This window comes from Pongo abelii, chromosome 17, assembly GCF_028885655.2.
Source record: "Pongo abelii isolate AG06213 chromosome 17, NHGRI_mPonAbe1-v2.0_pri, whole genome shotgun sequence".
NCBI lineage: Eukaryota > Metazoa > Chordata > Mammalia > Primates > Hominidae > Pongo > Pongo abelii.
The window spans coordinates 91,602,626-91,616,311 of NC_072002.2; the positions used below are offsets into that span (position 1 = coordinate 91,602,626).

Sequence of the window (13,686 nt, forward strand, 5' to 3'; positions counted from 1 at the left end):
TTTGACATGATTCTTTTCTTAAAATAGGTTTGTGCCTTTTCCAAATTCCTGAAAATCGAACGATTTTGATAGTTCTCATCCAACGGTGGGTGGGAGGGTGGTCTTAACTGAGGGCAGAGGTCATTCCTCTATCAAAGAGAATGTCCTACCCCACTCCCAAACTCACTGGTTCCTGGGACCAAAGAGAACTGAGGCCAGCGCTTGAATTGGAAAAATGCCGTGTCCTCTACGGTCCCTAGATCCATTCCCGTAATAGGCTGCTGCCACTACACTTTCGGCCAGTCAGGTGGAAGGACTGAGGATGAGAGCCCCCAGGAGGGGAGGGAGAAGAAGAGAACAGCTACACTGTCAGCTCATGCCACCAGTTAGCGACCAGCCCAAAGGGAACCTAACCAAACAGTCGAACAACCAAATAATCACTGCTGCACAAACAGAGGCTTGTCCACAGCCCCCACCTCCATCTGCCTCCGAGAACCTCCACATCCCTCGGTGCCTCTCATACACAAGGAGATGTATTCCAACCATCACCCACTCAGACCCCACAACGGATGCACAGCCTGACACTACAATTCACTTGAAAAATGCAAATCTAAATGAGATGCAGTTCCCAACAACAGAGTAGGGGCCGCTTCCAAGGCCCTGTGAGCTAAATGCAGTAATAAAATTAGTCCTTCACGTTTAGCCATTAACAATGCTGGAAGTGAAGCTCCAAGGTGCCAATTCACAGGCAGCCAGGAAAGGCCTTTTTGCGGGATGCTAGTTAGGCAATAAATGCAAATTCAGGGAAGCAAGGATGTGCAAAGGAAGTCACAGCGGCACACGTCCAGCTCCCTGAGCAGTGAACAAACCCACGGGTACTCCTTGGACTACGTTCAGTAAGATAGGCAACTCAACTTTTCCTACAGCTTCTAGAACTTTTGAGGGGGAGGGGGAGGGACAGCAAAGAGATGCATTTTTGAAAGAACTAATTGAGTGTGTCAGAATAGCTTTATCCAAGCACTAAAATGTATAAACATTTACAGCATTAAAGATGTCTGCTTTTGAAGAAGAAATGTGACTTCCAAGTTCAAACATTTATAATGCAGATACCTAATCAAATAAATTTAACCTTCTTCCATTACAGTTCTATTACTAATAATCAAATCCATGTCTATCACTGAGAAAGTTACACATCTCCAGTTAAATTTGGCCAGCTGAAAACCAAAGAGAAAGCTGATACGTGTTTCCTGCACATTTAATAGCAATGCTTTCTTCAGTTGGAAATCTAGTAATAAGCAAAATACCACTTTTAATTAGGTAATTAACACAAGTCCTTTTCTCCTAAATCGAAATAGAGTACAAAACAAAATAATGCATGTCTTCAACATTTAAACAAGCATATTATACAGGAAAGTGCACACGTTTGGACAAGCTCCCTGCTGCAGAATGCAGTCAGCTTATATTTCAGTCTCCATCTCTACAGCATTAAGGTATAATGCAGCTGAAACTCTAAACACAGTCTCCAGTCAGACTTACAACCACTCCCACCAAATTCTTTTAAAAGATTCCTTCTCTTAAATTATAAGACCAATACGTATTCTGGAAAATGAATTTTAAAAAATCCACAACAACCCAATACACTGAGTACTGGTTTTTCAAGAATAATCCATGACTAAACTCTACGTAAATTGCTAGGTCACATTATCATTTTTCCCCATTTGGTAAGACTGAAAACCATCTGTTGGAGTATACCTCATTTCAAAGTATTCTTAAAGTCTCCTTTCCTTTTTCACATACGTTGCTAAACTTAATCACATCAAATGCTTCACTTATAAAACTCAAATATCTCCTTGTAGGGGGAAGTTAGGTAAATGGAATTAAAAGTTTCATTTATGAAAGTGGAGACAAAGTGCTTTTCACATTGTGACCTGTTTTCAAAGACCTCTCTCATTCCCTTCAGTCAATTTTGGTCTCTGGGACAACATCTTACCAAAAAAAAAAAAAAAAAAGTTAGAAATGTAGGACTTCAGGGTTCCAGGAAAAATAAAATCCCTAAATTAGTAGATCTGAAGGTTGTTTACAAATAACAATGGGAAAACATTGGTGAGGTAAACTATTCTCAGGATGTTAACAATTCATAGCAGACGCATTTCTCAAAGTTAAAGTTCTTGATATAGTGTATTTCAGGATATTAAGCCATTTGGAAAGATTATTCTAATAAAAGCTTTCAGAAGTAAAAATAAGCAGAACTCCCATCTCTCTCTGCATTATTGAAAGCTGTACCTACTAAACCTGCTATTTTGGTGTTGTGTTTCATTCTAGAGAGGCATCCCCATTCCTCTTGGTGAGTTTTATTACAGATCCACCGGGATTATTATTTTTTTAGAAGGTTAATGCGCTCTGGTAGTTCAGTATATTCAAATTAGCAAATGTAAGAAAACAAAGCCCTACCAATGAATTAAGAAAAACATTAGACATGCTTGTACCTTAACACACCGAAATTCAAATTCAATTACCAAAATACTTGTGGGTCTTACACAGAGTTCAATTCATCCCAGAGCCCATTCAAGATGGCCATGGGGGTCACTCCTGTGAAACTAAAGATGTCCTCCTACAAGTAATCTAACTCTCAAACCCCTGACACACCACGGCAGGCTCCTCCGCAACTTCACTCTCCAATTTTACTAAGAGGGGGCGAGGGGTTCTCAGACCCATGCACAACAGTGGTATGTAGCATAGTTAATTCTGGCTGGTCTGTGTAAATATAAATAACAGTTACTTGACAACATAAAGAATGCAAGTGAAAATGAAGCTGGAACAAACAAATGATAAAATGAGCTCTTTTTATTTTACATGGCAGTAGCCAGTTTCTATCAAATAACATGCATGCGTGGCTCTTTTAAGTAACACATCCCTAAACCGAAATACTTCAATCATATTAATAGGGTGGTTTTTAAAATAAGCTGAAAAAGCTCCTTTTGGGAGGCTAGCCACCGTTGCATCTACTCGAGTCATTATCTTTAACAGTATTTACTCCATAGCCCCATGGTGAACGTACATCACTCAGCTTTTAAATCACCTTCAATCAAGATTCGAGACTGCATGGCAGGCTGAGGGAGGCAATGCCTTTCTGCTGTATGTGTAAGGAAGATCCCCACTAAAGTTCCTTTTGTGACTTGCTGGTTAAGTCAGCACGACGAGTGGACCGGAGGGTCCGAGGGCTTCGTCCTTTGTTACGCAGAGGACACCCCTGGAAGGCCAGCCCAACGCCCACGGGCACATCTGGGCTTTCCCAGGCAGTCCACAGAGCCATCCCCGGCCTCTTTACCGTCGAGACACTGTGAGGACACACACGCAGGACACAAAACCCCCACGTAGCAGCCCCTCGCGAGGCGCCCCGAGCCCGGGTGCCCACCGCCAACTCCCACCCCAAATCCGCTCGCGGGCGCAAGACCGGTTCAGGTGTGAACACTTATGTAATCGTCCTCGGGGCCACGCCTTTCCCACCGCCCCACCTCCGCCAGAACAAAGTGAAGTTTAAAATAGAAACCAATTACCTGGCCTCCGCCGCGCCTCGGCCCCCGGAGCCCGGTCCACGCCGCCGCGCGGACCCCCGCCTGGCCCGGCCCGGAGCCCCGCGCAGACCCCAGTTCCGGACCCGCCCCCCTCCCCGGCCCCGGCCCTGGCCCTCCACACCCCCATCCGCTCGCTCCCCCCACCCCGCGGCCTGCCCTTCCCCCCGCAGCCCCCTCTCTCCACCTCCGGGCCTCGCTCCCGCCCCCGCCGGCTCCCCCCGCCCGCCCCGCTCGCCCCCGCCCCCCGGCCCGCACAGACCCCCGCCTTTGTTATGGTGCGAAGTTGGGCTGTGGGTCCGTCTCTTTCACTTCTTGGGTTACAGTGCAAGCGTGTGACGTCCGCTCCACATGACGGGGGCGGGGGGCGGGCGCCGGGGGGCGGGGGCGGCGGGCCAGGCCCTCCCCGTGCTTCTCCGCCCCTTCCCGCCCCGCCCACGGCCCTCCTCCTGGCAGCCCAGCAACAAGCGGCCACCGCCCCCACGCCGGGGCGGGCAGGTGAGTACCCCCGCCCCGACCCGCCCCCAGCCCACAGGGCCGCCCTGCGCTCTCGCCCCCGGCCCCTGGCCGCGCGTGCCCCAGGTCCCCCAGTAGCGCCCCAGCGCCGCTGCTGCTCAGACACACCGAAATAGGAATGATTTAATCCAACGACACCTCCCAGGGCTGCCCAGTCCCGGTTCCGCCAGCTCCTGAGATTGGGGAGGGGCAGAATCGGGTGGAACTCGGGCTGGGGGGCGGAAATGGCCCGAGTGGGAGGGAAGGCGCGGGGTCGGACGCTACCTTGTAACCCAGTTAGGTTCCTGCAGAAAGGGAGGACGAAGGTCGCCCACGGACCCTCGGGTGACCTCGGTGCGGCCTGGTGGCCGGGCACACCCGCGCATGGACGAGGTCCTTCCCAGGGGTCTCCCTGCAGGGGTCTCCGGGGAGGAAGTGGGCACGTGGGTCCTTAACCTCTCCATTGCATCATCCCCATCCCGGTGGGTACAGAAGCGCAGCAACCCCGCGGTGCTCCCGGAAGACACCGCGTCTCCAACATTTACACGGAGATGCTGCTCGGCTCAGGTCGGGTCCGTACGCTTCCCGAGGTGCGTACTACGCGAGCCACACACATCACTACCGATATTCCTGGGAAAGTCGGTGCCACAGTAAGTCAGCTGCAAGCGTAGGGTGGCCGGTGACGCGCTGTGCCCGTGAATACGCCCATTGTGCGGGGCAGACGCAGCCAGGGCGCAGCGTTCAGGAGGCGGGTGGGCAGCCGAACTTTCACTGGCCACGAGCGCTTCACCTTCTAGAATTTGCCAGGGACTAAGCAGCAACTCACAGTGAGAAAATAAAATGTGAAGTTGGAAGACACATACTGCCCTTCACTTTTTTACGAGTTCACATCAGTTTCCGCAATCCGCGTTCTCAGTTCGCTTTGCCCGGGCGAGTGGGCTCCATCATCACCTGGACCAAAAACGCACCAGGGCGCGCCTGCCCAGGCACCAAGGCCGAAGAAACCGCACGTTTCGAGTCCCCAGTTGCTGAGAAACAATCACAGCCCTCCTCTTTTCTTCCCCTTCTGCAGGTTCCGACCTGAATCTGAAAGTGCTTCTAAATCCCATGCTTCACAGAACGTTCGGAGGGGGAGGCGCTCCGTGGGGGCTGCTGCGTGCCCATGTAGCCGAACTGACTCGAATACAAGCGTGTCCACGTCTACATTACACATCTGTGTAAATGCAGAAGCCTGCGGATGCGCGGGGCTGGCCAGACTTCAGTGTGCAGACACATGGGCTCATGCACGCGCGCGCGCGCTCGCTCACACACACTCACACCCCAAATTACCTCCGGGATGGAGAAAGCCGCTGCGGATTGGCCAGCAGAGCCGTCACTCACGCCCAGGGGGCAGGGAGACTTCGCAAAGCTGTTTCCTTTTTTTTTTTCCTCCTCTCCTCCCTACCGTTTCATTTAATGGTAAAACAACAGCAGAGCTCTGAAAGTTAGCCATCTGCGCAGAGTTTGCCTTCTTTAAGTAGGGAGGCGTCAGACGATATCCATTTAAATATATTTTGTACTTCCACAAAGGATGGAAAGAGAAATTAACCAAGGGAGTGGAGGCGGAAAGGGAGCTCCGAGTAAGAAGGAGGGGTCATTCCGCGGTTGGGGGGGGGGGGCGGGGGCCGACGCAGGGGAAAGAGTTGCTCTCTACATCGAAAAGAGACTTTGACCTTCCATTGATCTCGAAATTAAAAAACGTTTCTTCACAGAGCAGAGTGTAACAAACGCTCGTTCCTAATTTATGAACTCGCCGTTTTGATTTTATTATTTAAGCATGCGCCAGCAATCGTGTTTCCTTAAGAAAGAACTGACCTATTTTTGGCTGGAGATAAACGATCATGTTAACAGATGTTAATCTTGTAATCTGTTTTTCCTGTAAGCACTTCACCTAGCCGGGTTTCAGACCTTAAAAATAACATCTTTTCCAAAAAGACCTGACGTCACAATTCACTCCCTGAAAAATCACACTCCCCCTCCAGTTTCTTCCCCTGCAATGATTTCAAAGACATTAAATCTTTTCCACTTTATAAATGCTGATCTGTTCTGCCTCTACTCCCACAGGCTCTTATTTGCATTTCAAATTCCACAGGTTACACCAGTCGCCTTTTCAAAAAAATGTAAACCAACAATGCAGCAGCAAATGGCTTTTTGTGCATCTGGATTAAATAAAGCACAGAATGAATATATTTAAAAAGAGGGCTGCGCAAGTTGATCTTTGCACACCCGGAGACCCAGTGACTCTTTATCAGCGGAATGAGTAAGACACACACACAGCCCCCAGAGCTCCCGGTCTGCTGCGGGAAGCTTATTAACGCTGATAATAGATGGGGCTGACTTACAGACCCACATTTTTCGGGTAAAAGGCTGGTTCCCTCTGGTCCCTAATTGCGGGGGTCCGCTGGCTTTCCTCACCGCACACATAAACTGCTGCTTTTAAATACCCCACTCGGCTGCCATTTAACAAACTTATTCATACAAAGTTTCGTTAAAACTTGAGGCGGTTTAATCTAAATACTGATCGTAACTATTCAGTCTGTTAGTTCTCCCTGGAAATGGCAGCGGAGGCGCCTCCCCCCACCTCCCGCCCAACCACACACACCCCACCGCATTCTTCCTTCACACACCCGGGTTCATCTCGCCACCGAGGCCTCCCCCACCCGCACCCGGCGGGGCGCAGCTCCGAGGAGTCCCTGCCCACCCCTCTCCGAGTCGGTGCCAGACCCTCGCCCCCACCCCCACCCCCGCCCGAACTTCCCTTCCAGGACCTCTCACTTCTTTAACGTTAGGGTCACTTAGAAGCTCCCAGCAGACTGGCAAGTAGCCGGGGAGGGGGCCGTAAAAAACAAGGCCACCCCCCCTCCACGCAAACACGTCCCCTAGGCAGCAGCGCGCGGTGCCCACAGGCATCGATCCCATCCGCCAAACCCTTAATAATTGAAGTGGCTCCTCGGGCCCGCAGCCCCATCACCCACCTTCATTAGCCGGAGCGTTTTACTTTAAAGTAAGGCAATTTGCTCTTTGTCTCCTAATGGATGGAGAGCGCATCCGAGCTCCCCTCCTCCCGCGTCGCCTTTGACGAAGTGTACAAAGCCAGAGGCTCTTCCGCGCTCCCACCCCGGCCCCCACCCCGCCCCTCCACTGCGGTAAAAACCACCTCCCGGGCGCTCGCCCCGCCGCCCGAAGTTGCATCTTCCCCTATCCTGGAATTGCAGAGCAGAGCAACTACCCACCGGGAAAGCCAAGTAGCCCTCCCCGCGCCCGGGGGGACCCTCCCCGGCGCACCCCCCTCCCCAGCGCCTCCCCCCCACCCCCAGCGGCGCACACCAGAGTCCGGGGCACGTCGGGGCTCCGGGCCCCGCGCCCACAGCCTGCCCGCGGCCCCTGCGGCGCAGCCCTCCCCGCGCCCGCGGCCCCTACCTTGGCGGGGAGGCGGCGGGCCTGGGGAGGAGGACGCGCACGCCCCGCGCATCTGAAGGTGAAGCCGAGCGCCCGCGGCGCGGAGCCGAGCGCTGCACTAGACCGACCGCGCCAGCTGCGCCCGGGCGCGGGGGACGCGCGAGGGCGCGCCGGGCCCGCCACGCGCCCGGCCCCCTCCTCGCGCCGCCCGCGCGCGCCCCGGACGCGTCCGCCCCGTGGGGGCCCCGGCGCCGGCCGGGCTCGGGGGGCTGCGCGGCACGGGGAGGGGGCCAGGCGCCCACGGCCCGGCGCAGGCCGGAGGCTTCCCCCAGCCCGGGAATGGTCTGCCCTGTAGGAAACGCACACTCCACTATTGTCTCATCAGCACAAAGTTCTGCCACACTGCGGGGACAGTCTGGAGGCTTGCAGTGACTCAGACACAGCCAATTTCTCCCCTAATAGCACTGAATCACGATTCCAGCGGCCAGTGGTCGCCCCTCGTCAAGGTCTAAGGCTGCGGCAGCCCCGGCTCCCGGAGGCCGTTTCCGCGCGCACACGCGCATCCATACGTACAGACGTGCTCGGGATGCGGGTCCCGCCGGCGGGCACCTGGGCACTGCGCCCCATCTGGACTGAAATGGGGACACCCCTTCGGGGGTCCCAGGTGCGTGTGCATTACACACGGCGTAGCGTGTGCGTGTCACTCAACTTCCTGGTAAATGCCTCTAGGGGTGTTCAGATGCAGGATCAATACATTAAGTCCTGAATCAAGGGTCACAGAGGTCCCGCTGGAAAGACTTCAAACAGCGGCTCTGCCACATGGCCATTTAAAAATGAAGGGGTTGTTTACTGGTAGCCTTGAAAGTTCAACTCTTATTTTTCTGTTCTTAAAACTTCATTTCTTCACCTCACCTACTCCCCACGAGCAGTAGTTAGTTGTAATAAGTTGAGTCTGGGACTAGAAATCCTAATTTGACTCCAGAATGCTCTCCTGTTACAGGGCAGGGATGGCCGGGGTGGGGGAGGGGAGGGAGGGCGCGCGGGGGCGGGGGAGGGGAGGGGCGGGGCGGGTCGGAGCTAGCGAGGGCGAGCGCCCCTTCACCGCCGGTGACGTAGACCCGGGGAGCTGCGGCCTGCGGAGGGGTAACACTATCTTCTCCCACCAGGCTCCTGGCCATATTGTTCTCCTTCTCCTCGTGATAACTCCGCAGTGGAGGTGGATTCCGTCCAAAACGCCCCAACGTGGCTCCGCGTAGCAGTCAGCGCTGCAATCCTGGCGGTTACCTCAGCGGCGGCGTCTCCCTCTGCGCCTCACACTCGCAGCCCGCGGCCCTCCCCAACTTAGGGCGTAATTTACAAAAGAAACTACTCCAGACGCGCTGCAAAGGGAGGCGCTTGTGCCCGAAAGCTGGAGATCAGACGCGGGGCCATTCTGCATGTGTGATGTTTCTGGGTGGGGGGGTGGGGGTGGGGAGTGTGGGTCGGGGTCGGGGTCGCGGGGCGGGGGGGAGTCAGGCAGAAAGACCGGGAGAACCTCTGCTATGAAGGATCCGCGAGTCCTAAAATGTAAGCTCCGTGTGACTAACGATCTGCACTGATTTGGAGAGCAGGCATGTTAAAGGTCACGGACAATTGTTGCTGGCTTCAGCATGAATGCCGAAGTGGGATGTATTCTTCAGCAATCACATTTAAGTCTGATTCACCGAAAAGTATTGACGTGCTCACCATTCATTTCAGTACACTGTGAAAATGCACAAAGAAAGTATCCCCAAATTCAGTTAATTACAAAGCTGTAAATGGCTCGTATACACATATTATTACATACATGTAGGTAACAACAAAGATTAAAGTTTGAAGACTTGACACTTTAATAGCTTTTTGGTAGGATTTTGGAATGAATATGAGTCAGTCCTGTAAACCTACATTCATCTGCATTCTTGGGTCTATTTAAAACTACAATCTTGCACTAACAATTTCCACGTGTTGAAAATGGACAAGGCAGATCATTGAATGGTGATCAAGACTTCCAAACCCCTCCACTTAAAACTGTTCGTGACTTGCTTCCTTTTTCTAGCCGGTTTAGGGCCCTGTCTTAAGTCTCACCCACATGTGATTTCACTCAGGGCATTGTCTGTCTGCAATAATATTGTGCTTTTAAACCATTTCCTTTCTTACACATTTATCTACAGTGCATGCGAAATCTGAGAGCGTAATTTGATGGATGGGCAAGAGTTAAGTCCTGGTGTCTGGTGTGGCCGACCTAGAAAATGGCAGCTGGAGGGCCAGCATCATTTTGTTACTGACAATTGAAACGTGTTCACATTGATTGTACACAAGTGACTGGTGGTTGTTCATTTGTCAATGCACTATTCTTAGCTCACTCCACACACACAAAAAAAGGTATAAAAATCAAATGTTTAATATTAAGTTTCCATACTATTCCTGTAACCATATTTAGCATTGCCAACATTTCAACTGTTTTAATAGCTTCAAACACTTAAAGTAACCATTAGGGATTAAGGACACTGCCCCTGGAATGGCCCAGGAAAGCTTCTGCTATTTTGAAAGGCTTAAGTAAATTATAGTATTTGGATGGGGCAAAGTCAGCAGTATTAATGGTTGAATATTAATGGTTGATTTTGGCTACTTGTTTTCTTTTAGTGATGTGATATTTTACACATGTATGGGGTACGTGTATTTGTTACAAGCGTAGAATGTGTAATGATCAAGTTGGGGCGCTTAGGGTACTCATCACCTGGAGTATTTATTGTTTCTATGCGTTGGGAACATTTCAAGTTCTGTCTTCTATCTATTTCAAAATACACAATCCATTGTTATTAACTGTAGTCACTGTAGGCTGCTATCAAATATTAGAACTACTCCTTCTATCTAACTGTATGTTTGTACCCATTCATTAACCTCTTCATTTCCCCCTCCCACCCTCTACTTATAATTTTATAACAGATAATAATTTTGGTTAATGAAATAAATGGGGGAAAGAAAGCATTTTCCCTTGCTATTGTCTAATGAATTATTCGTTCAGCCTTTGGGACTCCACTCCTTTCAACCTGTGATGAAATGCTGTTCAATGGTTATGGAGGGATTGAGGACGTTTAGAAACGTTCTCGAGGACTTCCATTAAAAAAATAGCTCAGAGTATAAACCAAAAAGAACTCCGCCCCCCGCAAAAAAAAAAAAAAAAAAAAAAAAGGCCTCGAGTGCCTGAAAGCTGGAAGTGAAACTGTCTGTACTATAGCATAAAATCGAAGACAAACTAAAAAATACGTATTAAATATTCATGCTCAAAAATTTAAGTGCTCTGATTAGACAGTTGGGTGTGCTACTCATTAGTAAATAATATTAACCCTATCTTTGTGTAAATTTATTAGGATTGTCTAAATTATATCTGAGAAAGAAGAATTATGCAACTAAGTCAAGGAGTAATCTTTTGTTTTCTGAAGTAACTTAAATTTAGAGATTTCAGAGTGGATTAGGGATAAATTTGATTTAAATTATCAAGTATTCCTAGGTAAAGACTGTTTTAGGAGTACAGCTGTTCACTCCCTTTGTACTGTTTGGAATAGGTAACTATTTTGTGTATAAATGGAAATTGGCTATTTATTTAATCACTGATGGTTTCAAAAATATTACACCAATCCTAATGTGTTGGGTTTTTTTTTTTTCCTGAAATCTTTCCTTTTCATGGAACTAAAAAATTCAGAGAATACACTGCATTTGAATATGGAGGAGGGAAGAAACAGTCCTTCAGCAAGGGTGTATCCATGTGGAATTTAACATAGGATAATCCCCTCCGTGGATGGTGTGGCAAAATTATGATTACATTTTAAATAGAGTCTTCTATGAAGTGGTTTCAGACTGCTTAAATCTAAAGTTAACAGACTATTTTAAATCTTAATTTAGGAAACTATCTCAGTTATCGTATACATTTCTTACAAACACACACACACACACAAAGGAAATCACTTCTAATGTAATCTACACCCAGAGTCTCCCGTGTTTACGCTAAGATGGCTTCTTACCGAGCTTTCTCTTGTGGGGTCTTTTATTTGAGGTCAAACTGACAGTGACTTAGGTTTAATCACGGTTGAGACTTGCACGTTGCTTGAAACACTTTTGTGAAAATTTGTTCCTCCCTCTTCTGTATTCAAGTCAAAGGATGCCTTCAACAGGTAGTATGCCTGAATTTTTAGTTTGCTGAATAATCCACAAAGCATCGCCTCAAGATTGGATGCAAAATGCACCCATGTGTGTGGGACAGAGAACGCCTTACTCATTTTCCCAGTAGCAGAAATCTTAAGAACTTTCCCACGGAACCAGCATTGTTAACAATCTGTCCTTGTTTTCCACACAGAAAAAAAAAAAAAAAAAAAAAAAAAAACCCTTGCTGACCCATACACTATTGTTATTGCAACATAGATTTTCCTCTTACTGATTTTTGTGCATATATTTTGAATAATGATAAAGACGACATTGGATCACAGAGTTAGGGTATTTTTGCAATGGAGGAGAAGACATTGTAGAAAATGTACTAGCAGTTCAAGCAACTGCAGTCACATTTTCTCACCATTTGCAGTTTTTGGTAACTCCATCAGGACTTCACAGCAGGTAGACGACCCTCAAATCTGTTCTTAATTTCAACTTAAGTAAAAGACTCTCAGCAACAGCTGGCTTCACAATTGCTGATACAGAATTCCACAGATGTGGTTGAGAACGGTTTGAAGAATAAAAGGAACTAGGCCACAGACCAGAATTCATTTAAGGAAAGACAAATTCAATAAAGATTCCTCTTTTGAAAGATTGCCCATGTTAAGGAAGAAAGGGACTTGTTTTTCTTATTACCTTTTCTTATAATCCTACAGTATGTTAATTACTTAACAGATAGGTTGTGACCTATTAACACCACACTTTCTTACAACAGCAAAACCATTGACTTTCTCTGCCCCCAAAGCTCATTATGGCTCACCATGCATAACTGATTATATGTGCATGTTTATGCAAACTTTTCTAACGGAACTGAAAATGAAATAAGGGAACCAGCAATATCTCCTTCACTGTGGGTAGGCTAGGTACACTTGTAATGAAACTGAGTAGGGAAGACCTTTGCGTGAGATCTCATTTGACACATACATGATACAGTTCGAAGGAAAGCCGCCTTGGCATTCAGGGGGTTCGCTGGTGTAAGAAACAGAACCATAAGAAAAGAAGTGGTCAGCATATGAATGAGTTGTCATAATTAAGGAATAAAGACATTTTGTTGGTGGAGAGGCCAGCCACAGTTTTGGCGGGGGTGGGTGAGGGACTTTTTAATCATATAATATAAAATTTACCATTGTAGCCTTTTTTTTTGAGACGGAGTCTTGCTCTGTCGCCAGGTTTTTTGAGACGGAGTCTAGCTCTGTCGCCAGGCTGGAGTGCAGTGGTGCGATCTCGGCTCACTGCAACCTCCGCCTCCCGGATTCCAGAGATTCTCCTGCCTCAGCTTCCCGAGTAGCTGGGACTACAGGCGTGCGCCTCCATGCCCAGCTAATTTTTACTATAATGTCCTCAAGCTCATCCATGTTGTAGCATGTAGCTAGGTACAATTTTGCCTGTCTTAAAGACACATAGATTGTACATGCAGGAGAGAACTTTTAGAAAAAACTGATTAATAGAGTGACTATAGGCTGGGCGCGGTGGCTCACACCTGTAATCCCAGCACTTTGGGAGGCCGAGGCGAGCAGATCACGAGGTCAGGAGATCGAGATCATCCTGGCTAACAGGGTGAAACCCCGTCTCTACTAAAAATATAAAAATTAGCCGGGCGTGGTGGCGGCGCCTGTAGTCCCAGCTACTCGGGAGGCTGAGGCAGGAGAATGGCGTGAACCCGGGAGGCGGAGCTTGCAGTGAGCCGAGATGACGCCACTGCACTCCAGCCTGGGCGACAGAGCGAGACGCCATCTCTAAAAATAAATAAATAAATAAATAAAATAAATAAATAAATAATAAAAATAGAGTGACTGTAATTTCAGCAAAAACAATTCTCAAGAATTTTTCTTCTGTTACCTAAAATGATTGATTTCCTTATTTGGCTGTCTTTGTCTTTTCTCACCTTGTAAGCTTCAGAAGAAATATGCAGAAAGACTTACCGCCTTCCCAAATGGAAACTGTAACAACATGAAGCCACCCTATGGCCAAATTGGTG

The 13,686-nt window shown here is 48.7% G+C and overlaps 2 protein-coding genes and 1 long non-coding RNA gene across 10 annotated transcripts in view; 2 read left to right on the forward strand and 1 right to left on the reverse strand.

Moving 5' to 3' along the window:
• Positions 1 to 8,393, reverse strand: part of ZNF516 (zinc finger protein 516) — a 134,824-nt gene extending 126,431 nt beyond the window's left edge. For 2 of the 8 annotated variants that reach the window (XM_054538106.2, XM_054538105.2), the window contains exon 1: positions 7,506 to 7,642. The gene's annotated coding sequence lies outside the window, so the exon portion shown is untranslated. Of the gene's footprint in view, positions 1 to 3,536; positions 3,558 to 3,813; positions 3,933 to 4,331; positions 5,136 to 7,060; positions 7,178 to 7,505; positions 7,649 to 8,057 lie in introns of those variants that run through there. The other 6 variants (XM_024235992.3, XM_024235993.3, XM_009252483.4 and 3 more) reach the window with 6 other exon arrangements.
• Positions 3,903 to 6,188, forward strand: LOC112129934 (uncharacterized). Its single transcript, XR_010137635.1, has 2 exons — positions 3,903 to 4,049; positions 5,119 to 6,188. It is a non-coding gene; the product is annotated as an uncharacterized LOC112129934 (long non-coding RNA).
• Positions 7,790 to 11,127, forward strand: ZNF516-DT (ZNF516 divergent transcript). The gene is given in 4 exon segments (XM_024235996.3): positions 7,790 to 8,148; positions 8,651 to 8,719; positions 8,721 to 8,904; positions 8,907 to 11,127. Coding segments are annotated over 4 exon segments (507 nt in total). The 5' UTR covers positions 7,790 to 8,070; the 3' UTR covers positions 9,083 to 11,127.
• The last annotated feature ends 2,559 nt before the right edge of the window (positions 11,128 to 13,686 follow it).